The sequence below is a fragment of the Lonchura striata genome, chromosome 13 (genome assembly GCF_050655825.1).
Source record: "Lonchura striata isolate lonStrDom1 chromosome 13, ASM5065582v1, whole genome shotgun sequence".
NCBI classification, from domain to species: domain Eukaryota; kingdom Metazoa; phylum Chordata; class Aves; order Passeriformes; family Estrildidae; genus Lonchura; species Lonchura striata.
Genome location: NC_140715.1, coordinates 11,267,802 through 11,293,057, shown reverse-complemented (window position 1 = coordinate 11,293,057; position 25,256 = coordinate 11,267,802). Strand labels below are relative to the sequence as shown.

At 42.8% G+C, this 25,256-nt stretch overlaps 1 protein-coding gene across 4 annotated transcripts; it reads right to left on the bottom strand.

Moving 5' to 3' along the window:
* PCBD2 (pterin-4 alpha-carbinolamine dehydratase 2) lies at positions 1 to 24,954 on the bottom strand. 4 transcript variants are annotated; one of them, XM_021549460.3, is made up of 5 exons: positions 24,809 to 24,954; positions 22,003 to 22,134; positions 17,361 to 17,418; positions 3,437 to 3,517; positions 1 to 1,984 (listed from the first exon to the last, which is right to left on the bottom strand). In XM_021549460.3, the coding sequence occupies exons 1-4, from the start codon at positions 24,890 to 24,892 to the stop codon at positions 3,450 to 3,452; spliced, it is 342 nt and encodes a 113-aa protein (XP_021405135.2). In that variant the 5' UTR covers positions 24,893 to 24,954; the 3' UTR covers positions 1 to 1,984; positions 3,437 to 3,449. The 4 variants fall into 4 exon arrangements, with proteins under 4 accessions (XP_021405135.2, XP_085447402.1, XP_021405134.2 ...); XM_085591276.1 differs by having other exon boundaries at positions 24,803 to 24,927; XM_021549459.4 differs by lacking the exon at positions 17,361 to 17,418 and having other exon boundaries at positions 24,809 to 24,953.
* Between the last annotated feature and the right edge of the window lie 302 nt (positions 24,955 to 25,256).

Below are 25,256 nucleotides of genomic sequence, written 5' to 3'. Positions count from 1 at the left end.
TTTGATTTTATTGGTTTTATTCAAAGCCAATTCTGAACAACAGACTTTACACACTTTATTAGAGATGCTGTCAAAACTTTGGGTGAAGCTCATTTCACTTCCCCACCAGCAACAGGAGACATCACAGCCTGGTTGTTTGTTTTAGTTCTATTCGCTCTTCACAGCAATGACCATTTTCAAACCATATCAGGGAAATCCTCCACTTCACTGGGGAAAGGCACTTGTGAGAAAAGAACAGCTGAGCACGTAGTTTGAATTTGGGTCTTTTTAGGTATTAACTTGATATCCCAAGCAGGGTTACTGACAATAAACCCCAGCATCTTGCTTCCTGTGTGTGACCAATTAGCACGTGATGGTGTGTTTGCTAAGGATTTACAAAAATATCTTTCTCATTTTATCGACAGTCACTTGGGTGGCAGCTCATGGCATTTTGCGTCCCAAAATATCTGAGAGACCACACACCTCGCACGTAGCCCCGATATAGATTTTGGCCCTCGTGCATCTCGCTTCCCGGTAGCTGGTGGCTGTGCCGCCGGTGTCATGCGAGCAATGCACTCCGGCATTTCGGAGGTGTCAATCTCCCGCAGCGCCGCACCCGGAGCTGCTCGCAGGGCATGACAGAGCACGCTGGGGACATCGGCAGGGGCACTGCAGGGGGAGAGGCCCTCCTGCAAGCTCTAAGCAGGATGAAATCTCCCTGCCGGCGCTGGAAATCTGTCTCGGGGAGGATCATAGGATAAAAACAAAGACATTCAAACCACGGAAGAAACTATTTTAAATGTTGTCAGTGGGATCTGCAACTCCTGCAATAGTGTTTGCAACGAGTAATTCTAGCTATGAAAAAAAAGTGGGTGAGCATAGCTTCAGTCAAGCCCAGCTTAGCAAGAATCCTGCTAATACCGCTTCCTTCACCGCCGGCAGCCCTGGCCAGGGCTCTGGGCACTTGGCCAAGCCAGCCCCGGCCTGATCCAGCAGGTACTGGAGCATTACAACACCAACAGTGGCTCAATCCTGCAGGGAGCTGGGCACTGACCTGGCCAAGCACTTAAGCACATGCTTCATTTAATGGTGTGGGAGCTGGGAGCTCACTGGGACATTCTGTATTTGCGGTACCGGCGCTAAAGTTTTCAGCAACTCCAAGATCCAGTCCTGCACCTGGGAGTGTCCAAGCCAGCCTGGGTGAGGCTTGGAGCAAACTGGTCTAGAGTAAAGTGACCCTGCCCACAGCAGGGGGTTGAAACAAGATGAGCTTTAAGGTTCCTTCCAACCCAAACCAGTCTGAGCTTATGTGATTCTATACTCTGAGACGGGGAAAGGCTCTTGAGCAGCAGCTCTGGATACAGCTGTTCCTGCCAGTTGAGCTGCAACTCCAAGGACACATCAGCAGCAGCTTGCACTGCTCTCCCCAGTGTCCTTCACTGGCAGAGATGATGATAACAAGCCAGAGGGGACTGACCTGGCCAGGCTGCTCGTAGATTGTTTGAAGTGCAGAGATGTACAAACCTATAGGAAGGAAGTGGCCAGGCCTGGGGGAAGCTCATATGGCAGCTGCCACCAGTCCCTTTGAGCTTGGGAAACACCAGCACACATGGGTGGGCTCCTGGTTTCATTCCAGCACAGTTTAGTTTCTAAAAAAGGACTGTTCAAAATTTATTTATTGTTGGTTTATCCACTGCATCCTCCTGCAGAATCAGCAATGGGAAAGGACAAGCACAGGTATCCAAAGGAGCCTCAAGACTAAAATACTGAAGGTCAGAAAAGCTCAGCCATTCCTTTTACAAAATATCTTCCCTCTATGGGTTTTGGAAATCAGGATTACAAGGAAAGAGAGATACCATTTGAAAACAAAATATAGGTGCACACTGTATTAAAGCTATTTATATCCTGATTAAACTGAGGCAGCAGCTTTGTCAATAAACTGAGCCAGCTTCACATCTCTCTTGGTCAGCCCACCGCAGTCATGGGAAATCAGAGTTATCTGAACCTGTCACAAAGGAAAAGAAGGAGGTTACAAAGGCATTTTGATCTCTGACATGCAGGCAGAACAGCAGTTCATTGGGAACGTTGTGTCTCTCTGCAGTGAGCTGGTTTTACTTGGTGCTCCTGGCAAGCACCAAGCTGGACCCTCCCTGCTCATGTAAACCAGAAGATGCTTTAGGTGAGGAGGCTTTACAGAACCTGGAATCTCACCAGATGAACCCTTCTGCAGAATAACACAGGCTTTGTATTCTTGGGTTTCATCCAAGAGGAGGTATCTGATTAAATAATTCACTCTTTACATTTAAATTCCATGGATCAGTTTCATGAAGAACCTGGGAATGTGACCAAGCTGCCAAGAGCTGGGTTAGGGGCTCATATTTTGTTAAGAACCAGCATCCCAAAGGTGAAAAAATTCTTAAGCTTGGTGCAGATTAATTAAAAAAAACATAGGTGACACAGCTGCCTCACAGGTCTGTTTAGACTGAGCCAGATGACAAGCTGGGCATTATTTTGTCCTGCCTTTGACTGAGATTTTGTGAAGACTCAAAAGGAAAAAAAAGACAAATTCTGAATATCCTAGAAATCCAAGAGAATCAGGAAGAGTGGGTGATCAGGTTTTTTTCCCAGGCATCATTTAATGTCCTCTGAACAGGGTGACATGAAGGGCTGATGAGTAAGAGTCTCTGCTGGGAGTTTCAGCTGCAAGGAGAGGTGGGATGTCCTGCTCTGAGGATGATGGTCTGAGCTACAGGCTGCTTGTCCACATGTCCTTTCTTCTGGTACGTTTTTAGTGGGATTGGCACATATTTACTAAATGCTACAACAAACAATGTGATACAATGCAATGAGAAGTATTACAAAATAAAACTGAAGGGAGAGCAATAATTTCTCCCTTCACACAGCACCTTTCATTCGAGGGTTGCAGTAATCCTTGTAACCCTTGTAAATACGAGACCACCATCAGTTAGGTAATATTATAAATAAACTTTATAAGCTGCTATGTTGAGACATAGGAGCCTACAATTTTTAAAAAATCAGATCTGAATTGAGACTGCCAGGCTCCCATTTAGGTACCAACTGTCTGCTACCCTACACTGCTGAGTTCCTGACCTGCTGCACAGACAGGAATGAGAGCTGGTGAGTAGTTTTAAAACAGTCATTTATTCAGGTTGGCTAAATAAAGTTTAAAGGCTTCTGTTTTATTTTTAGATCTCAGCCAGAGAGGTGAAGCCACAGGCCCCAACCATACAGCTGGCAGCAGGCGCAAAGGGCTTCATTCTTGATTCCTCACCACTGCAAATCTCAGCATCTCTTTAAATTCTCCAATCTCTTTATAGAGACACTTCTCATTCCCTTACCTTGTAGACAAGCAACAAATAAAGGCAGAGAGAATGGGCTGGTGGTTTGGTCTCCTTAACTCTACTGCAGTGTGAATAACTAGGGCTGAACGTGTTACCTTGCTGTAGACATTAAACCATTCCGGGTGGTGATTCATCTTCTCTGCTTGTAGAGCAACACGTGTCATAAATCCAAAAGCCTAGGGAAACAGAGAGCAAAGAGGAAAATGCTCTTCTACCAACCAGGATTGGCAGTGGATTGGCAAGATTCACTTAAAAATCTCAAAATGTCCTCAAGATGCCCCAGATGGCTGCACCTTGGGTTTTGTGTGCTAGGGGCATTTGAACTTCTTATGCCACTGGAACATTCTCAATAGGGCTGAAATGATCCCCTGCAGACCCTGGTAAATCACCCTGCTCAACGTGACTTAGCCCAGGACTCAAAGCTATTGCATGACATCAGTGATTCTACCTCTGGCATCAGCAGGGATTTTAAATATCCATCCCAAGTCCCCTATCCCCTACTGCATCTTAGAAACGTGCCATTTTTAATTAAGCACCATGCCACTGTATGACCAACACTGCTTCCAGAAACACATCCCTCCATTTAACCATTTTGCTATTTATTTTACTGCGGAGAAAAAGGCAGCAGGTGGGCCTGCCCCTCTGCTTTATGAGACATATTTTCCCTTTAAATGAGTTAAAAGAGGTTTTCCAATCCTCTGTCCGTACACGCTCCCCCAGGACACAGGTTTTATCAGAGGCTCAAAAGGAAAATAATACCAGGCTCTTGCCAAAATACTTAGGAGCAAATCACTGCATTATAAAGAAAATTAGAACGTCCATGCAAATCAAGACTGTAATTATGCAGTGGGGCCTGAAGGGCCTGGGAGCGTGAGCAGGACGCCTCTCAGCAGCAGGCTTTGTTCATACCAAGCTCCATCCATCGGGTTCAGGACCTGAATTAACATGCAAAGCCAGAGAAACATCCACATTACAGTCTGGTTCAGATTATAATACAACAAACCCCACAAAACCATACCTGATTTAGGTAGGTTTTTAGTGCTAATTTATGGAAGAGAATGTATATAGCCCACATTCCACCAAGTGATGACCATTTCAAACAAACATGTGGTCAATGAATAACATATAATGGTTGATAATAGTTTCAAGTCTTTTTCCCTCTCACAAATTGCAAAAACCTTTAAGGAAAAAAAAAAAGAATTGGTGCCTGGATGAAGAATGACTTTGTTGGTCTCTTTGCCAGTCAAATGAATGCAAATGTTATAATCAGAGAAAATCATTCCAATGAGGTTTGTCATTTGGAAATCACCAAACTGTCAGCAATTAAAAAGCTTTTTTTTCTTTGACCTAAGAGCTTTCCAAAATTCAGGAGAATCTAACTTCCCTTGAAGCTCTCGCTTGGTTTAGTTTTGCTTTGAGTGAACAATTACTTTTAAAAGTTTGCCCATGTTTCAGCAGCATGCTTTGAAGTAGAAAGCTGCAAGTTGTGCATCAGATGTTAGCAATGATTTGGAAAACTTCTCCATTAATAGTGATGATTCAAATGCTTTTAGAGTGTCCAGCGTCTTCATAAGAATGCTATTTCAAACACAGCAATCTATACAGATATATCCTCAAAAGTTTAAAACAGTGATGTGTCTGCTACCAAATTTCCTGTACAGAAATAAACAGCAAGGAAAAAATAAAAATAAATTTATAAAACCCCCTAGCAGGTTTGCTATGCTCTATTGGCATCTGTTCATCCCAGGAACTCACCCGCCCGTGTACACACCCAGGTCACACTGCAAACAGTCACTGATGGTGAGACAATAATCATTGCTCCAACAGAAGTATAGAGAGAGAACTTCACAGGCAAATTACTCTAAGAACTTAATTTGCTCTATAGACCTTCCTCCACAGTTCAGATGACAAATACTCCTCATTAGCAGACCACCAAATCCCCCCAGTCAGTGCACCAACACAACATCCCACCGCCCCTTCCCCACAGAGAGTAGAGTCTCCAACTGGATAAAATGGACATTGTCACAAAACTGTTCATCCCACCAAAGACTGCTCAACTTGAGGCTGTCCAACTATGAAAAGGAATAAATTCCAGCACAGAGGACCCTATTCAGGACACGTCCTGCTGCTTGTTGCTCCAGCTGCCCACAGCTGTCCCAGCCAGGACAATCCAGTGTCACAGTGAAGGATGAAGCCTGCTCGCCTTTGTGCATGCCCTGCTCTGCCTGGAAACATTACCCACCCTCACTGCACATTACCCACAGCAACTCATTCCTTGCATTTTGGTTTACTTTAATTACACACAAAATGTATGTCTCACAAAAAAAATGAGCTATGGTTCTACTGAGCAATTTCACCAACACAATCTCCATTAAGGTCTTAAATACTTCCTTTACTAATTAAATGAATTGGAACACTATTGTTTATTAATCACCTTTATATTTGTAGAGCCTTAACCTTTCTTTGGGAAAATACAACTGGCTCTGGAAGGAAAAGATCTTTAGGTTTGATTAGATATGAAAACACTATTACACAAAATCAGTTTGGACATTTCTTCACGTCTTGAAACTTGATCGGTAATTTGGTCTAATTGGTGATCAAGGAAACTATCTTGTGATCAATTAAAGTAATTACTGCATTCCGGCAACACAACCAACCTTAATTTGAGCAGGAGTCTGCACTTCTTCAAATTTAATTAAAAATAATGGAAATTATTATGCAGTCTGCAGTGCAAGATCATTGTCAAGACTGCACTGGTGGGCAGAGTTTATCAGACCATCACACATTTCTTGATGAAAGTGGGACAACCACTTCACTCATGACAGTGAGACCCAACACAGTCTTGACTTTCACTCTATTAATAACAGGGAACTTCAATCCCTTGGCCCCAGATGAGAACTTTATCTGGTTTTTCCCTCAAAAACAAAAATATGGGAAAAAGAAAGGTTTTGTGTATTTTCTAGAAGCCATAAAAATGTATTAAAAGAGACTTTGATGTAGAAAATATTATTATGTATTCTGGTTTTTCAGTAATAGGCATATTAGACACATTTTTAACCTAACCCTTTTAGGACATTTGGGCTAAAATATTATCCAGACATTCAGGCAACTCCACATGTAGACCACACCACCCAAGGAGTGGCGGAGTGCAGAGTCCCTGCAACAAACCATGAAGAGAAATAAAAGTAAGGAGTGAAGCAATCCTCCACAGACAAGACACCATGGGTGCACTGCTATGTCTCCTCCCTTCATGTCTTTTAAGATCATGAAAAAAGGAACTAAAAACTAATGGTGCTTCAGCCATAACATCACATCTAAAATGTTTCTCAAATACTAGCGGCCCTAATATGTCTCCATGAGATAAAAATGAGGGCTACTCTTAGAAAAACAAGCCAACCTAAATAAGTGAAAAAAACCCAAGGTAAATTTAAAAAGAATTCAGCTTTCTCATGATGTTTTCTGACTGGTCAAGCTGCTCTTGAAACTGATATAATCCACTATCACAAAATGAGACTTAATGTTACTTTTGTTGCCTGAGAATGGGAAAACCAGCGCCAGACACTTTGCTGTCAGAACTGGGAGGAAAGATGAAATTCCATCCGCTCCTCTGCCCCGCCCACGCTGCACAGCCCTGGGAGAACGGCGGGATCCCGGAGCTAATCTGCTATTATTCTTCCTTTCACACTTCTTAAGCAAGGAATCCATTCATCTTAATGCTTTTTAAACACGCTGCTTTTGTACAATGCTTGCCAACATTATCTTGATGAGTTATACATCAAAGGCTCACAGGTCGCTGTGTTGTGCTCATACATCACCCACTGCAAGTCCCCCGTGATGGATCACTCCCGTGCATCTCCAGGAGAAAGCAGCTGACAGCACTTGACTCCAAGTGGAGATATTTAAGCAAAACAGCTGAAAGGCTCAACAACATAACCATGAACACTTTTTTTTTTGTTGTTTGTTTGTTTTAAAATGAAGTTTGCACTCGGGCTTCTTAAATCCTCTGGACACTCAGCCAAAGAAAGCATGTGATAATCACAAGTACATTAAGGTTTCTGCCTCCCATCTGTCATTATAATGCTGGAGGCAGCATTAACCCTGACCTTCTGCAGTGCGAGGGCTACCTGTCTTCCCTTCCCCCGCCTCCCAGGCTGCATCTGTACCATTTATCAGTGGGAAATTAATAAATTACTCAGGTTACAGTGACACTGACACACAGGAGATGACTACACCTCATACATTTGCTCTCCACTCACCTGAGTAAAAAGTACCCAGGGTACAGCATGTATTCCCCTTAGAGTTTGACACTTGTAACAATAAAATCAATCACGAAGGTTCACTCCCAAACTCCAGAAGCTTTCACATATCCAGCTGACATTACTAACAGTGAGCTACAAGCCAGCAGATAAAAGGAAAAAGCTCTTTAAAGTCAAGATATTTTAAGTCAGGATCAACTGCTAGTCATGAGGGCTCTCATAACATTTTCTCTTGTGCTCTCAGGAAAAAAATGGGCTTTGTTTTATTTTTATTCTATTTACTCCACCACTATATACTTTTATCATATAAATATGCATAAATCATGTCACAAAGCTACACTCTTTACCTGAAAATTGCAACATAGTTCAAACACAAAAAAAAGAAGACTCTAATTAGTATTTAGGAAGCTTATGGCAGCACAGCAGGACAGGTACTCATTCCCAAAATCATGGGAAATCCTGTACTGGAATTCTTCCCTGTTGGCATCATCAGTCTGCCTGAACCATCCTCAGGGACACTAGATCCACATGGCATTACGTATTTTCCTCCTCCTTTTTGTCTGTGTCTGGATTCATATACAACATAAATCAGGTGAACATCTTCTCATTGCTTCCCCCTTTTTAACATCAATCCATGAACAGCGGGACAGTAATTAAGAATGCAAATAATCATGCACCAAAACAGAGCTAAACTCAGTTTACTCATGTCCCCCATCTCTCTGCTGAGGCCTCAAGGCATGGACAAGACAGATCAGGTATTGTGCCTAAAATTCCATACTCTCTCCAGCCTGGCATGGGCAGTCAACAGGGTCTGAATGTGAACAACACCTGATGAACCACTGGTAGAAATTTGTTTTTCTCCTCTTTAATAGGTCAAGCAATAAAATATTGTAAACAAAGACAACCTTCCCATTCCACAGCATCACCTGGGGTAAGCAGTGCTCTTTACTCTGAAGGATAATAATGAGGGGAAAGGATGAAAGAATAATACTAAAGACATTCTGGCATGGATTGAGATGCCATTTCTGTCTTTGTAGCAATATCTGAAACTTAAAAACTCCAAACACCCACAACTCCAATTTCCAACTGAATTGTCAATGCTTTTCTGTGTTTAAATGTTCTTTGAAAATCCAGAGCTCATCACTCGCACCCCCCATACTTATCTGCATACATCATTCACACAAAAATGCAATGCTGCTTTACCCTCTAAAAAAAGTTACCTATTTACATTCCTGTTGCAGCTGTAAACATTGCTGTTAGATGTGCAGCAGAGAATGTGCAAACCTTTACACCATGTTCTCCAAAGAATGCTGTTTCTGTCTCCCAACACTTGTTTACAATTATGTCTGTGAAGAAACCAGCTTGCCAGCTCTATATCAAACATTTTTGACAGCAAAAGCACAAACACTGATCTATTCTAAGTAGTTTGCCACTCCATGTAATCTTGGAAAAGGCATTCTTGCCTTTGATTCTAAAAATGTTTATACTTCATACATTATGCAAATAGTTTTTTTATATTAAGAAATAATGCAAGCAAAGCTCAAGTTAAATTAAATTCTTCAACAATAACCTTGCCAAAGCACTGATTTTCCTATTTAAAAAAATTATTCCAATTTGTTGATCTTACATTGGATGAAACATACTGTAACAATCTTCATAATTTATGTCCTGTTGGGACACTATGATTTAAAGTAACATAATACAGACCAGCATCACTGCTAATCTAAACCACCTGACCAGATAAACAACAGTTTCCCCTTCTCTCTTCACTGAGAGTATTTCTGTTTATTGTCATATGATTTACCAATTTGAAGAGCATGAAGAATAAATGGAGGCAGAGAGGAGGGGAGCTGGGAGGCACAGCCTTGCCTCGCTGGGGACATTTCTCACCCAGGTACCGGTACAATGTCCAGAGCCGCAGGAGATGACAGAAGGCAATTTCAGGAATGCTGTCCCAGGAAAAGCCACTTGTGGCAAAGGGAAGTTTGCACTCACTCAGCACCCTCTTGACCCAGTGCAGCACTAGACACATCACAGCTCTGACAGTGCTTGAGATGCAGCTCTGCAAAGGGACTGGAGTTCAGGGCTTCACCTTCCCAGCTCAGCAGTGACTGAAGCTATGACATCACAGAATCAGAAGGGCAGAACAGTCTGGGCTGGAAGGCATTTTAAACACCATCTAGTGTGTTTAAACCACTTAAACACCATCCCTGCCATGGGGAGGAACAGCTTCCTCTATCCAAGGTTGCTCCAAGCCCCATCCAAGCTGGTCTTCAGCACTCCAGGAATGGGGCATTCACAGCTCTTCTGGGCAACCTGTGCCAGAGCCTCACCATTCTCACGGGGAAGAATTTGTTTCTATATCAAATGGAAATCTACCCTCTTTCACCTTAAAACCATTAACAATCATAAAGCAGATGCAAGCGTCATTTGCCCCATCTGAGATTTAACCAATTTGAAAAGCAAATTCAATTATTTTGCTATGGTCAATGGACATGGATCAGTGCAAGGAAAGGGACTTGGAGGAAGGTAGAAAGCACTCAGCTGCTGCATTGCAATGCTGCTCCTTGCTTTGCTCTCCTCAAGCTCCTTAAATATGTAAAAAACCCTTGTGTGCAATCTGCACAACAAACCTCAATGTGATCTTTTCTAAGTCTGTTTATATCAGGATTTTAACAACTTCTGAATTTAGGCCTTCTTTCTCTTACTGATAATAAGACACAAAATGTTACATTGTATTACCTTCTTCTTCATTACATCTTGACTTTTCCAGCAACCTCCATGCTGATGATATTTTTTCCTATTCTCCTTTATTATTATGATAAGTGATTGCACTTGCAGTCACTTGCTGTTCATTGGTTTTCCTGAACAGAACACAGATAATATTCTTGGTGATTCAATAAACAGGCTTCACACCAAAACTGATCACCTGTTCCATCAGAAAGATTTATAGATGTGATGGAGAAGAAGAGAGAGAACATGGAGATGTCTTAAGGCAGCATAAAAACTTTTTGGAAGTGATAAAAGTTTCAACGCCAATACAACCATATTACAAAATATTTTCATTTGTTTATAGGTAGATAAATATGATAGCTGCCCATAAAACTTCTGCAAAATGAGTAGATACCCTAAGTCCCAACCACACCTGCAACTAGGTCATGTGGTATTTGTGATGCATCATTTCATATCAAAATACAGAAAATAAATGCTTTAATTTTTCTTTTTATCCCCAGGTCCCTCAGCACTTATAGACTAATTAATATTATTTTTAAAACCTGTAGATCTCTAAATTACATTTTCCAGGTAAAAAAGAGGGAAATAATCCCAAGTTTCAGGACTGAAATAGAACATGGCAGAAATCCTTCAGCCATGTCATAATCTCAATGCAGCTCTCCACGTCCCAAGCTATTTTTGTGTGCTTTTGTTAAAAAATGGAATATAAAGGTTTCCCTTAGGAAGTTTGCACCAAAAAAAAAAAAAAGCTATCTCAAGAAACATGACTTTTTAAAATGAGCTTTTTGCACCCTACCTAAAAACACGAAATAACACAGTGAATTCCCCATTAACTGGGCACCTGCTAAAGTAATCAGGCACTTAAAATTATAAACTCTCTTGGCTGCGCAACTGAAAGAACAATGATAATTTGACTTGCTAAAACTAATGTTTGGTCCAGCAAATCAAACCCTTGGCTGTACTGTAATAAAGCCATCACACAAACTACAATAAAAATAAAGTAGTAATAAGGTGCAGGGAGTCCCCAGTTCCTTCTGAATTCAGGCACCTGAGCCCTCTGCTAAGGCAGAGGGCAATGAATCATCCTTGACAGCACAGTGCCAGCCCATGACATGAAGGTATCCTAAACCAGAGCAAATCAGAATGAATTTAAGTCAATGTTCTACTTCTAAAAGTTTCTCAAACCCTCTGACTTTTACAGAGTGCAGGTATGGTGTAGAAAAACAGAGAAGTTCATTATCTCATCATGCCATATTTTGGATGAAACAGATTTGACTGGAGCAGAACAAAATATTCTGCAATTTTCCCCAATGTTTGTTTTTACTCATATGTGAAGGAATGATTTCATTCTGCAGACATGAAAGTGAACTTCATGTGCCATCCATGCTGTTGATAACACAGGGATGCTTAGACAAAATTCTCCTTGGTCTTTTGGCCAAGATTACATACACTATCAGTTTAATATCCAACATCTTCTCTGCTGAGCATCCAAGGGCAATCATATCCTGCCTCTGATAATCCTCTAAATATTTGCCATTTATGATCCTAAGAACACATCAAAGAGTGGTAAGAGATGCTTTGCTTTATGATGGATTAAGAGAAGATGTTGGTCTCATGACCATTTCATCTTTCACTATCCTGTCAGCTTTTTTGGTTTAGTTTGTTTTTTTAAAGACAAGTTCAGCAATTCAAACACGCAACAGAGAAAACATGATGGAGATTTGAGGAATTTGGACAGGTCTTCCCATCATTCTCTTGGCCAAGCAGAAGCTAAAAAGATCTAGAGATTTGCAATAAAGCAAACTAAGGACCATTTACATCAGATCTAATCAGGGAATCAGCTGAACTGCTGAAGGTATCCTACTGTACTGTCAGAATGAGTTTTAATGTTTGGACACCTTTCTAGTAGAGGAGTTTAGATGATACACAGGGGCAGTGAACTCTGGAGGAGACTTACCTGGGCCAGAACTAGCAGGTTGCTAAATTATATTGCACCATAAAATTCAAATGTTATTTGGCAAACAAGACTTTTCAAGTCTAGACACAACAGATCATTTGCGAAAAAACAGTAGGACAGACCAAGAATTTTCCCAGATAAGATGGGGTATCCTTCAAGCTCCACACAGTCAGGTCCCTTGCCTGGTTTGGCCTCTGGGATCTGTGGGTCACCTCGACCTGAGCTTCATCTCCTGTCTCTGCTGTTGGGAAGAATGGCTGGAGCAGGTCACAGAGAAAAGGATAAACGCAGCTACATTAAGCTGTGTTATTAAAACAAGGCTCACCTAACTGCCAACAATTCAGGTACTCAACCTCAACATTATCCACTGTCTTCAGAGCCCACCTTATGCTCTAAGCACATGCCTGGAAGTGGCAGAGTATGTTCGATGAGTGAAGTTTTTGTTGGTTGTTTTCTCACCAGAACACAAAGGTTTCTCTGGGCAACCCACACTGCTTGTGCATTGTTCCATCTGGAAATGGAGACATAGACTCAGGAAGGGAGGCAAACAGTAATTCTGAGTCCTCTGGTGAACACCAAATTTCTTTTAGAAATTCATATGAGCACAACCACCAAGGGAAACCCTTTGTACAACTCTTGGGTTTTTTGTTAGATTGGGCATTACAAGACATGTGCATAAACCAAACATTCTGGGCTTGTACAGTTTTTGCTCACTATGAGCACCCACCCATTGCAAGACAGAGTAAATGTTCCCTCAGCCAGGGACACCTTGGACATACACAGACATACATTTAACTGTCTGTTGTTATCCTCACCCCAGTCCAAGGAAAATCGCAGTAGATCATGTAATCAGGACTTTTCCCTCTGATCCTAGAAATAAATAACATTTTCCTTCAAAGCATCCTTAGCAATAAATAAACCAAACAGTGCAGTGCTGACTTAGCACAGGGCTTCCCACTCATCACTGTGTTCCCACCAAACCCCTCCAAGACATCACACCCAGCTTCTTGTTTGTCCAAAATGACTTTTCATCTCAGCCAAACAAAACTTAAGGAATAAAGGGCAAGGGGAAGAGCAAGAAAGGAAACTCTCCTCCAAAAAGCCACGTGAAGTGGGTTTGCAGCTTTATAAAAGAGGGCTAAAAAAACCTCCACATGCCTCGCCCTGATAAACGACGGCCCTGCCAGTGGCTTTTCAGAGCAGATGTAACGTTTTAGCCAAACGTGATTGTTTGTGAAAGAAATAATTCTGATCAAAACCCGAAACTGCAGCCAGCAGAAGAGCTGCACTTCGTCACGCTAATCCGCCCTGACGGGGAGCGGCGAGCGGAGATTCCTACTGCGAGAGGAGCAGATGCGAAAGGTCAGCGCTGGCCCGCGACTTCAAACCCCTTAACGTGTAAAACAGTGTGCATTAAAGCCTGAACCGGCTCACGGCGGGATTAACGGATGTCCGCTAAGTGGGTTTGATGTGCTTTTGGTGAGTAATGGTTAATTTTGAAATAGGGGCGTTGTAGTTTTATTTTAGTTTATTCTGCCAGCCGGAGTCCATTTTTAATTACAGCTGCAGAGAATAATATCCCAAAGCGTGTCGCTCCTTTGTGGGAGTATGGGAAAGTGAGAGCTGCTGGTGCTAAAGGCAATTTACAGTTTGAAACTGTAGGCAGGCATTGCTCCAAAAACAAGGGGATGCAAAAGGTTAAACAACCAGGATTGCATTTAACCAGCATCATTCCAGTCCCTCCATAAAAACAAATGTTATTGCATAAAGGAGTTTCCAAAAACCAGTTTTCCTTAACTGAAAAGATAAAAACATTCATCTAAATAACCATTTTTGTCAAAAGAGGCAGTCACACTTGCATTTTCCCAGATGAAGCTATTCAACTGAATTCAAACCTATTGAATTTTCCGTTCGTTTTCCAAAGGTGTTTTATCATGGGAAGTGCCCAAAATGTAGCTAAAATTAGATTGACTTGCTCCCATTTATTGCTTTGAGTACTGTCCATATGGCTGATAGAACATTATTTACTTTGTTTAATTGAAACAATCAGTCTGTGCAGCTAAAAAAAAAAGATAAACTCTACTTTTGCTACAAATCTACAAGACAGCTTGTGAGATCCAAAAGGCATTTTGACAAATAATTTCTTTTGCATCTTCAGATCGATGCATGCAACAAGTATAAAACAAATGCTGCAATAATTTTTACTTGAGTGATAATAAATCCATCTGTTAAGAAAAGCATTTGTATTGGAGTCAACTGGAGAGCAGCCCAAAGGTCAACTGGGCAGATTTTAAACAGTGGAGTGCATAAAAGGAGATACAACAGGTCTACTGAGGGGAGAAACTCAGCAATTAGAAACACCACACCCCACTAATTATAAACAATAAAATAATGGTTTGTTCTAGGGAGAAATATGCTTAGCTCATCAAGAAAATGAGTATGCCAAATTACAGTTAAGTCACAAAAGGAAAAAAAACAAAACTGATCCAAACTCTACCACAGCCAGGATGGCACATTTTGCATGATGTAGATGAAGGACATATGCCCATGTGTGAGTCTTCAATTTAAAGATAATTATCTTTATTTAAATTATTAATATTGTGATGTTTTAAATAACCCTGGTGGCCTGACACCACTGGCAGTGCCACAATGAAATTATAATGGTGATGTGGGTACTGTAACAGCACTTGTCATAGGCAGGTAGGACACAAGCGTGGTGGCATCTGCACACACCCACCCTGGCAAAGAGGAGATGGGATACTCAACAGCACAAGGAGGACCCATCACCTAAAGGGGATACAGGAGAGACAAGCGGGGACTTCTTACTAGGGCATGGAATGACAGAACAAGGGGGAATGGCTTCAAACTGACAGAAGGCAGGGTTAGACTGGATACTGGAATGAAATTCCTCCCTGTGAGGGTGGGGGGACCCTGGCACAGGCTGCCCAGAGAAGCTGTGGCTGCCCCATCCCTGGAAGTGTTCAAGGTCATGTTGGACAGGACTTGGAGCAACTTGATCTAGTGGAAGGTGTCCCTGCCCATGGCAGGGGTTTGGAATGCGATGAGCTTTGAGATCCCTTCCAACGCAAACCATTCTAGGATTCTATGAGTTTGTATATGGCAGGCTATGATGGCTGCGAGAAGAAAATATATACCTTATTTCCCAACTCCCAACTCCAAGGATTTCATTTCTTCTTAGAAACAATCAGATAACACATTTCCACCAGTACAGACCTCCAAGCTTTGCATAACCTCTCACCACTGACTGCCAATTAGCTGGAAGCATCATTGGACACAGGACATGCTGACCAGAGTTCCAACATCATCTCTTCCTTCTCCAAGGCCAAGGAAGGAGAATCATAAGCTTCCAAACAAGCCATCTCCCTGGAACCTCTCATCTCATTTCCCCCAGACCCTGCACTGCACAGGCAGCGCAGGCAGGTGGATCATGGCCAGATCCCACAGCTGCACCCTGACCCGCCGACTCAGAGGCGAAACTCTTATTTACTCAGTCAATCCCAAGAATAAACCCAAGGAAGGTGTGACCATCCAGGAATCATATATTTTTACTGTGCTCTGCTCTGAGATACCTGATGTAGTTCATTGACTGTGTTTTGGCCTGCAGGTTAACCTCTGCCAGTCCCAGAAACTTCACTATCAGTTTCTAATAAAAGAAAATGTCAACAGGCAAATATGCCCAAAATTCATTATTTTCAGATACAAAGATATTTCCAACTCTGTAAACCCACTCATAAATAATTCTGATTTATTGTAAATCGGTTATTGTATTCATAAACGCTGGGAAGTTAGCGAACAACATAACTACCAACATAACTACCAAAGTTATGAAATACTTTCATAACTTTGCAGGTGCACAAATCACAGCATATGGGAGAGGACTCAAAGGATAATGGAAAATGAAGCAGTTTCAGAAAGCCTATATGAAAACTAGCACCTACCTAGCTGGATAAAAAAATAATTTATTTTTAGTCGACAGGCAATCAAATGCAAAACTCTAGCAGAAGGAGCTGGCAGAGCACTACTACATTAAAAATAGCTATTCCTCCCAAAATGTATGAAAACAGGTCCAACTTTCGATTAGCAAAAGTGACAGTTGGGCTGGGGCTGCTCAGGCTTTGAGGTTAAACACAACTGACACAGGCTGCACCTGAATCCAATCACTCCCCGGGCCCCGAGAAGATTCACACGCGAGGACTAAATTTGTCACAAATGGGTTGGTTTCCGATCCTCCTGCAGCCAACTTGCTTTATTCTGACCCCCATTTAACAAATCAACTTAATGGGCACTGGGAGTGCTATAAAACTTAACAATGGAGTGATTTTAACTTTTAAAATATAGTTATGAAGCAAAATGTTGGAGAGCTCCTTCAATACTGGAAATCAAATTAAAACTAGACATTTTTTAACAGTCTTGACAGATATAATCCTAGTTACCATGTAAATTTATGGTAAGCTGCTGTGATATTAGCCACAGGTGCTACTTTTAATATATGGCCTGCATCTGGCTGGGAATAAAATATCTCAAGAGGACTGAAAATGACCTCACTATCAGACAATGGAGAAGAAAAAAAACCACAAGACCGCTGTGGCATATAAAAAGCTGGAGATGTGGTCCACAACTGAATATTTACCATAAAATTCATTTTAACTCTGCAGATTGTAAGTTAAAGGATATAATGTTTTCAATACATAAAAGGCGTGGACGTATTTTAGACAAACAGCCAAAAGATTAAGTACATAAAGTGGAAACAAAATACACTGCCTATATGTATAAAACCAAATTTTCCAACCTTTGATGAATGTAAAAAACAAAGCAATGTGCCAGGAGTAGAAAAAGGAAGGACGGACCCAGATTATATTGAAGGCACTGGCACCAAGTACTTGAAAGAAATCAAGAGTATGCATTGCATATCCTACCAAATTTGTTTGGATGTGGAACTGGGATCATACAACAAGAATCATCAATTTAAAGGGACAAATCTGAGCATGCCTCCCTACAGCCAAAAGAAAAAAAATTTGCATCACCAGGAGGGAGAAAAAAAAATGCATGTACCATAACATGCTCTGTCTGACTTTTTTCTCCCAGATTCCAACGAAGAGAGACGGCAAATCTGGAAAGGAAATGCAAAGTGAGAAAAATAACTTATTTAATACACCTAGATTTTTTACAGCACATCTTTAAATATGTTCTCAAAACCCAAGACACAAATTGCACTGAGACACATATGCCTCTAATCTTAGTGCATAGCATTTCTGTATTGTCCCCTCCACTCAGACTCATCTTCCACCTTCACCCTCTTCCCCCAAAAGACAAAAAATGTATCTGAAATAGCTTTAAAACTCTTAGAGCATTTGATTTCCTGTCATTTTAGAAAATGACGTTAGAGGTCTTATGGAGACTTCCTACAGAATCTTTTTTTTTAAAAAAAACAAACTTAATTAAAAACTTACCCTATAAAAGAAAGCAGCTGTAAATTCTGAACCTGACCATCAGCAAACTTGCCCACCTTTGTAATTTCCTAACTGCATTTGCTGCCTTGGTGTGATTACCTACGGAAACGCAATCACACAGGCAGTTGCCCCTTAAACCCTCTGGTCAAATCCAACCAAGTTTGACAAGAGACATGGAAGTCTCAGAGCTAAGATGTTCCTGCAAATTCAGGGAAAATGAGCAGCTGGATACAGGACCCAAACTGAGCACTTGGCACCCTGCACTCACAGCCTTTTGCAGCTGCCCACCCAGGCCAGGAGTGGGCTTGAGGTGAAACTGGGAGAAATTCACATCTTTAAACCAGACCTGTCCCTTCTTCCAGATCACTGCTCCCAAGGTGAACTGACCTGAAATGCTGGGAGAAGTTACCAGCATGACCTGAAGGCATAAACTAACTTTCTATCCCAGTTCCCAATTTTGTTTGAGCAGACTGGAAGCAGAGGGCTTGCTCCACTGGAAGAAAACCATTTTGTTTCAGTAGCACAAAGATCTGAATGGATGACAACATCACTTCATGGTGCTGGACGATGGCCTGAAATCCTCACCAGCCACTCTTCTCTGCCCTGCAGCCTGGGAGAGAGGCCCCAAAGAAGCTCCCTGATGTGGCTGTGAGGTGTGTAGAGGCTCATGAGCACAGATGCACAGCAGGAATTCAGACTTGCCATGGAGTGCTCCAAGCCCACCTCCTCTCCAAAACCTCACTCACAGCCAAAGGTTTCAGCCAAGAACAAGTTCCTTTGGAAAAGGGACTCAGCCCAAGGGCTTTGAGTAAGTGCACCCCATCGAGGGTCCTGAAGGTAAAAGACTGCAGTGTTAACTCATCACAGCCTACCTGCCACTCCACAGTGGCAATAGTTCAGTGGCATATGGAGGAAGAGAGGCATTGGTGCCATCAGCACAGCTCTTCTGGACACAGAACTCTCCTCTACAGCTGAATTGCATTTTTCCCTCCACCACTGCTGTGTTTATTTTATACAAGATGCAGAACACCAACCCACCAGGAGCCTGCCTCACATACTGGGAGCATACATACAGTCAGGACTGGTGCTTGGTGGGCATCCACAGCAACAAAAACAACCAAGCACTTTCAGTAGAAACTCCAGGCTGGCTTCCAGCTTTTTTCAGAGAATTGTACCACCGAAGTCCATTTTTGTGAAAATGTATCCTCAGACTAACAAACACCATTAGTGCTTTCAAATTCTGGGTTACAAACTAATTCTCTGAGCCAGAAGTGTCATTAGCTTGTCAGCCTTACAAAGGCAGCTCACTGCTGACCGCTTTTAAGTGAACTAATCTCAGCCTGAAAGCTTCAGGAATCTAAATAACTCTTGTTTCACAGAAGTTTCATTTCATTCTCATGCTGAAAATAATATACATAAACCAAGCTCATGTCTACACATTTGCACAACTTTATAATAAAAGTTGTGTTTATATTCTTAACATCTGTTGACATACACAAACTTTGTAAACCTGGCATGGATTTTGAAGCCACAGAATTTTCCATGCATCATGAATATTATCTGCAAGAAGCAATAAAAAAAAAAAGCAATGAATACATTAATCATACCAATATCATCTGCAAAACATAAATTTGAAATACCTTTCATGTCAGCTCAACTACTTTTTTTTTTGCATTTTTGGGGGTGATTTTTTTTCCACACCTGATTTTACACCATCTGTAAAAAGGCAGGAAGAAGATCACTGAGGAAATGACATTTCTCAGTCCTTTGACTTTTACTAAACACTTTAAATCCTGTAAATAGAATATTTATTGCATTAAATGAAAGCAGTTGTATCTACAAGTTCCATTTTTTCATTGCAGGATGAAATTCTCCTAAAGTACAAGGCAGGTATAGCTCCACTTTTGCCATTTGTTTCCTAGGTTGTAGTAAATATGGTGTTTACTGATAGTCATTATAAATACAAGTATATGTGCATAATTTAATAAACTTAAGCATACATGCATAATTTAGATTTATTTTCAGCTCCAACTTATCGAAAGGCAAATACCAGCTAAGGATCTAATGCCCTTGGGATCTGCATGTTGAGCCTGCTCCTGGACTACAAGAACAGAAATGATTTCTGCCCTCTGCAACAGCAAAGGGGACAATGCAGTAAATCCACAAAAATCAGCATTGAAATTCTGCCCTTACATGTTCACATCTACACTTGATCCAACCAGAGCTGCCCAGAGCACCCACCTGCAAGGCTTTTTCTCCCAACTGGGGGCAGAAATTTCATTTTGAACCCAACTCTCAGCCTCTGCTCTTATTTCTGCCTTACATCCATGAAAGCAGCTAAGCATGAAAGACACTGTTCTAATATCTCCCAAAAAATTCAAGTGGCACTTCTTTAAAGTACTCTTCCCATGACTACGGGTACCAGAAGTATTGACATATAGTTCATCATTTACCAACAAGGTAATTTAAATATACTCAACTTCCTATACTGGTATGTGCTCCATCCACCTTCAAATCAGAAAGACATATGGATATTTACCTAAGCTGGTAGGTAAGACAAGTCTACACTGTCAAAAAAAAAAAAAAATACAACTTTGTAAATTTTTGTCAAAGTAATGTGTTTTCCAGATATCTGCTGGTGCAGGACATTGATTTGTCTCCTCACCTGTCTATTGGCAGACAGGGACTGTCTAAATCCATCTGATCAAACTGAGTTACTAATTTACAGTGGGAAAAAACACTTTTTAATTAATTTTGAGGGCAACTTCATTTCTAGTTGCGCTGAATCAACAAAGACTTTGACCACAACCAGGCAGAGATGTAATTTCATGAATATTCAAAGTCAGAAAATCTCTGCTCTTCCAAGGGTCACTTCTATCCTGCCACATTCCTGGTTGCTCCAGCTCCCAGCTGCTTACACATCTCACCAAGGCTTCCTGTGAGCTCCCTCTCATGGGCTTCTCCCCTTCACTGCCCTTGGAATGAACTGATTTGGTTCTATTTGCTCTGTATTAACATTCAGGTTAAAAATGTACTCAGGGTTATGGACATGCTCCCTAGACCAGTACTGTCCTGCTAATGAGCTGGATTTTTCTGCAGTTGTTTTCTCTTTTACTTTCTCCCAGCTCACCTCACCCACCTTCTCTCTACTGCCTGAACTTTCCTTAATATGGCAACTACTGAAACAGTCAAAACAAGGGTCAGCATTACAAATTGTTGTTTATCCAGCTCACTGTGGTTTCCTAAAACATCTTGTTCTGGGTTTAGGCACAGCCATATAAACAGCTCACAACACAGCTCTTTGTCCCTGCACACACCAATAAACCCACAGCATCCCCAAACTGGAGCTTGTCATGTCCCTCTGTAGTGAGGGAAAGAACCAGCTTGGTGAGACCCATCATCCCAAGAAACCCCTGGAAATTCTTTCCCTCCCAAGAAAGAGTTCACCCCTCCCTCAGAAATAAAACAGAAAGGAAATGCATCTTCTGGGAATGTGACTTTTTCTAAGCAATGTCATGATTCCTCAGAAGGGAATTTTCAGTGGAATGTAGCTGAACAGGGATCTCAAGACAAATTCAGTATTTCTAAAGCAAGTTTGCAACTAATGTCTGAGACAAGTTCTTGTGAGTGTGAGATGTCACTCAGGATCCTGTTTCCAAACAAAAACCCAGTGAGGTAAATAAAAACCAGCACTGTGCAATCTGTGTGCCAAAGACACTGAAAGATAGCTATTACAATTCAATCAAGGATATACTAGAACTTTGTCTTCCTGTTTAGAAGGTGAAATGTTTCTGTTTTTCCCACCTTGCTTGCCAAAAGTTTGTTATTTCTTATATTTACCTCTTTTTTTTCACGTATTTCCCTGAACAAAAATGATCCCCACTGCCCATCACTTATATATTTCTAGCATTTATTTATCAGTGCTAGTAATGGAAAAAAAAAATTCAGGATCAAATACTGCTTTTTCTGATTCCACAATACCAGCCTTGCCTCTGACCTGAATATTAGAATCAAGAAACTGTAACATTAGAACAAATCTACTTATCAACTACAACATTGAATTAATTTACTCTACCTAATGAGATCAGAATCTGAGAGCAATTCATCAGGGCAAATCCAAGAGGATTTGGCCCCACCAGGATACTCCCAAACTTCTGAATATAAATATTTTCCCATCAGGATCATATGGAAATTAAAGCAATTACATTTCCTTTATATTAAAAGTGGCATATAACAATCATTACCTGATTAAAATTTTTGAAATTGAACTCCTTGTAGATGGCATCTCTTTCACCCAGCTCAGACCAGCCTGAAGCTTTGAGATCCAGTAAAACTTGATTCCTTTCCTCTGTCGTCAACCAGTGAGACTGGGAGGACTGTTGAAAAAAAAAAATAAAGGCATGGCACAAGTGAGGCTGAGGTTTTCTTTTGTACATCAGTAAGAAAACCACATTATGAAATTGTGGTTATATATGGTGCAAAGGTGAGTATATGGAAAATTCACTGTACAGTTTCTTACCATTTATAATTTCACAGACCAGCTTAACCTAAACCAGCCAAACCCTGCCATTTCTATTTGGGCAGGTAAGTTCAGCCAAATGCTTTTTGTACAAAACTAGTGAAAAGCAACAGACTCCCAGGAATGAAGATGGACATCAGCATACCTGTACCCTTGGTCTTCTGAATTATCCAGATGCTGTAACATCACATTTAATTTCCAAATGTTCCATTCTGTCTGGTAAGTAAAGGATGATTTACATTATTTGCTAAATGTACAATTATAAGGCTAAACAATATCAGGAAATACCTATTTCAAAAGAGAGAAGAGAAACAGGAGTTTGAACTCTACCTACTTTTTATTTTACTATTTTAAGAAAGTGGGGATGGACTTTGAAGACAGCACATGCTGTGGACTTCTACAAGGAACAAAGAGCTCTGTAACTAAATCAAAATAAAAAAAATGTCAATACATGGATGAACCTGCACACGATTACAAAAAGTTTGAAGCTACTGGTAAAAGCACTAGATTCTGTAAAGCACCAGTGTTTAAGTATGGTTTACTTGAAGTGACAGGAGTCCTCCTGATGCCACTGGGTGCACAGACATGACAGATTAACACTCTGCTGAAATATTGGAATCAGGGGCTGAACCACACACAAGGCCAGAGCCAGACACAGAGGAATGTTCTGTGGGGCTTTCGGAAGAGGTCTGATACCTTTTCTAAAAGTGGGGACTAAGATCATGAGCCCTTCCTCAGACCACATATTCTGAGAGATGGGTCTCTGACTCATGATAAATGCAATGCTTCAGTGGGAAGAACCTTTCTCCCCAGCTACATTCAGACTGGCTTAGTCTTTATTTTAGCAGCTGTCTCAGCTTTGTGAGATCCTCCAGAAAGGCAGTTTTGCTCCAGAGGTTCACTCAGACGTGGGAGGCAGCGAGGACCAGCTCAGCAGCTCAGGAGTTTTCACCTTTGCCAGCCGGTGCTCCAGCGGGAGCCCCGGAGCCACCAGATGGGGCTGTGAGTCTGAGCAGAACAGGAATTAACGCAATTAATGCGACCTGAGCAAGGCCTTAAGATACACGAGGGCCAGAGAGCAACATTTTCACCAATAACATAGGATAAAAAGCCCCACATGGAGTAAATCAATCTAACAGCAATACTGTTATTGTTTGTGTTTAGGGGGATACAGAGCTGTAACAAGAGATGGGTTTTACAGGCCCCAAACTGAACAAGTTTAGGGTCATTACACTTCAAACACAATGTTAAGCTTGCAAGAACACAAATTTCAGATTTGTCATTGCTATCTATAACTGCAGTCATAGGCATAAATTTCTTACACTCTTCTTTTTTATTCTTCCCCAAGCATATACAGAAATCACCAAAGCTAAAGGCTATGTTGAAATCTACTGTTTTATCTGGCACAAGATTAAATTAGACTGCAAATGTACAAAAAAATCATGAGGGTGGAGGTTTTTTTTTTTGAGACAACAAAGTCCAGGGCTGCTGGTGTCCCAAACACAAAGTCCAGCTGGCACAGATGTCCTGTGCCAGCTCTGGGGACACTGTGGTGCCCTCCAGACACCTCACCTGACACATGGCCATAGAGAAGACATTGAAATTCGATCCTATTAAAAAATAGGGATACTGAGACCACATTTTATGCAGGCCCTGCTGAACACTGAGCGCGTTTCACATTGTGGAGGCCACGTCCTGAGTCAGCCCCTTGACACATGACGATGTTCAGAAATGGAGCAGAATGCAGGAAGGAAGAAGATAAAGTGGGAGACTGCAATGGCTTTTCCACGCTCAGCCCTCAGCAGCTCATCACGGGCATGGCCAGACCCCAGGGAAGCAGGAACGGGCACCGGGTGCCAGGGCTGACCGAGCATCCGAGCTGCGGGCACCCAGCGCACCCTCAGCGGCTGCTGGCTGCTGGGACTGGCCGAGTGATGGATACTGTTTGTTCAGAGGAAGCTCAGGCAAACAGTCATAACTTAAAAACAAAATAGAATTAACTCTCATGCCTGAGGGGTGAGGGTTGAACCCTGCACCTGCTGTTCACTATGAGCTTTGTGTAAAATAAAATAATCAGCTGTGAGGCGGGAGAATCACAGACTGATTTGGGCTGGAAGGGATGTTAAAACCCATCTGCCATGGGCAGGGACACCTTCCCCTCTCGCAGGCTGCTCCAGCCCCATCCAGCCTGGATGAACACTTCCAGGGATGCGGCAGCCGCAGCTCCTCTGGGCAGCCAGTGCCAGGGTCTCACCATTCCCACAGGGAAGAACGTCTTCGCGATCTCCCATCTAACCTTCTATCAGTGTGAAGCCATTCCCCCTTATCCTTTCCCTCCGCGCCCTCGTCCAAAATCCTCTCCAGCTCTCCCCATGGCTCTCCCCATACTGAACGGTGCCAAGCAGGTCTCCCCGGCGGCCTCTCCAGGCTGAGCAATCCCAATGCCCCAGTTCCGAGGGAACAGGGCCGGGACTGACCCGAGCGCGCTGCCTGCCCATGAGGGGCCCGTCCGCCCTCGCCCTCACCCTCACCATGGCCGCGGGGCTCCCGGCGCCGCCCGCCGCCCGCCGCGCTCCCAGCAGCGCCCGCCGCAGCCCGGCCCCGCCGCCCGCCATGGCCCCGCCGGGCCCGCCCCGCCAGACCCGCCCCGCCGAGCCCGCCGGGCCCGCCCCGCCGCCCGCCATGGCCCCGCCGGGCCCCGCCCCGCCGAGCCCGCCCCGCCGAGCCCGCCGAGCCCGCCCCGCCGCAGCCCAGCCCCGCCGAGCCCGCCGAGCCCGCCCCGCCGGCCCCGCCGCCCGCCATGGCCCCGCCGGGCCCGCCCCGCAGCCCGGCCCCGCCGGACCCGCCCCGCCGGGCCCGGCCCTGCCGCAGCCCGGCCCCGCCGCGCCCCGCGGGGCAGCGGGGGCAGCGCGGGGAGCGAGCCAGGGGAGCGGCCACCGGCCAGGAGCGAGCAGGCTCAGGCACCGCATCGCTCTGGGC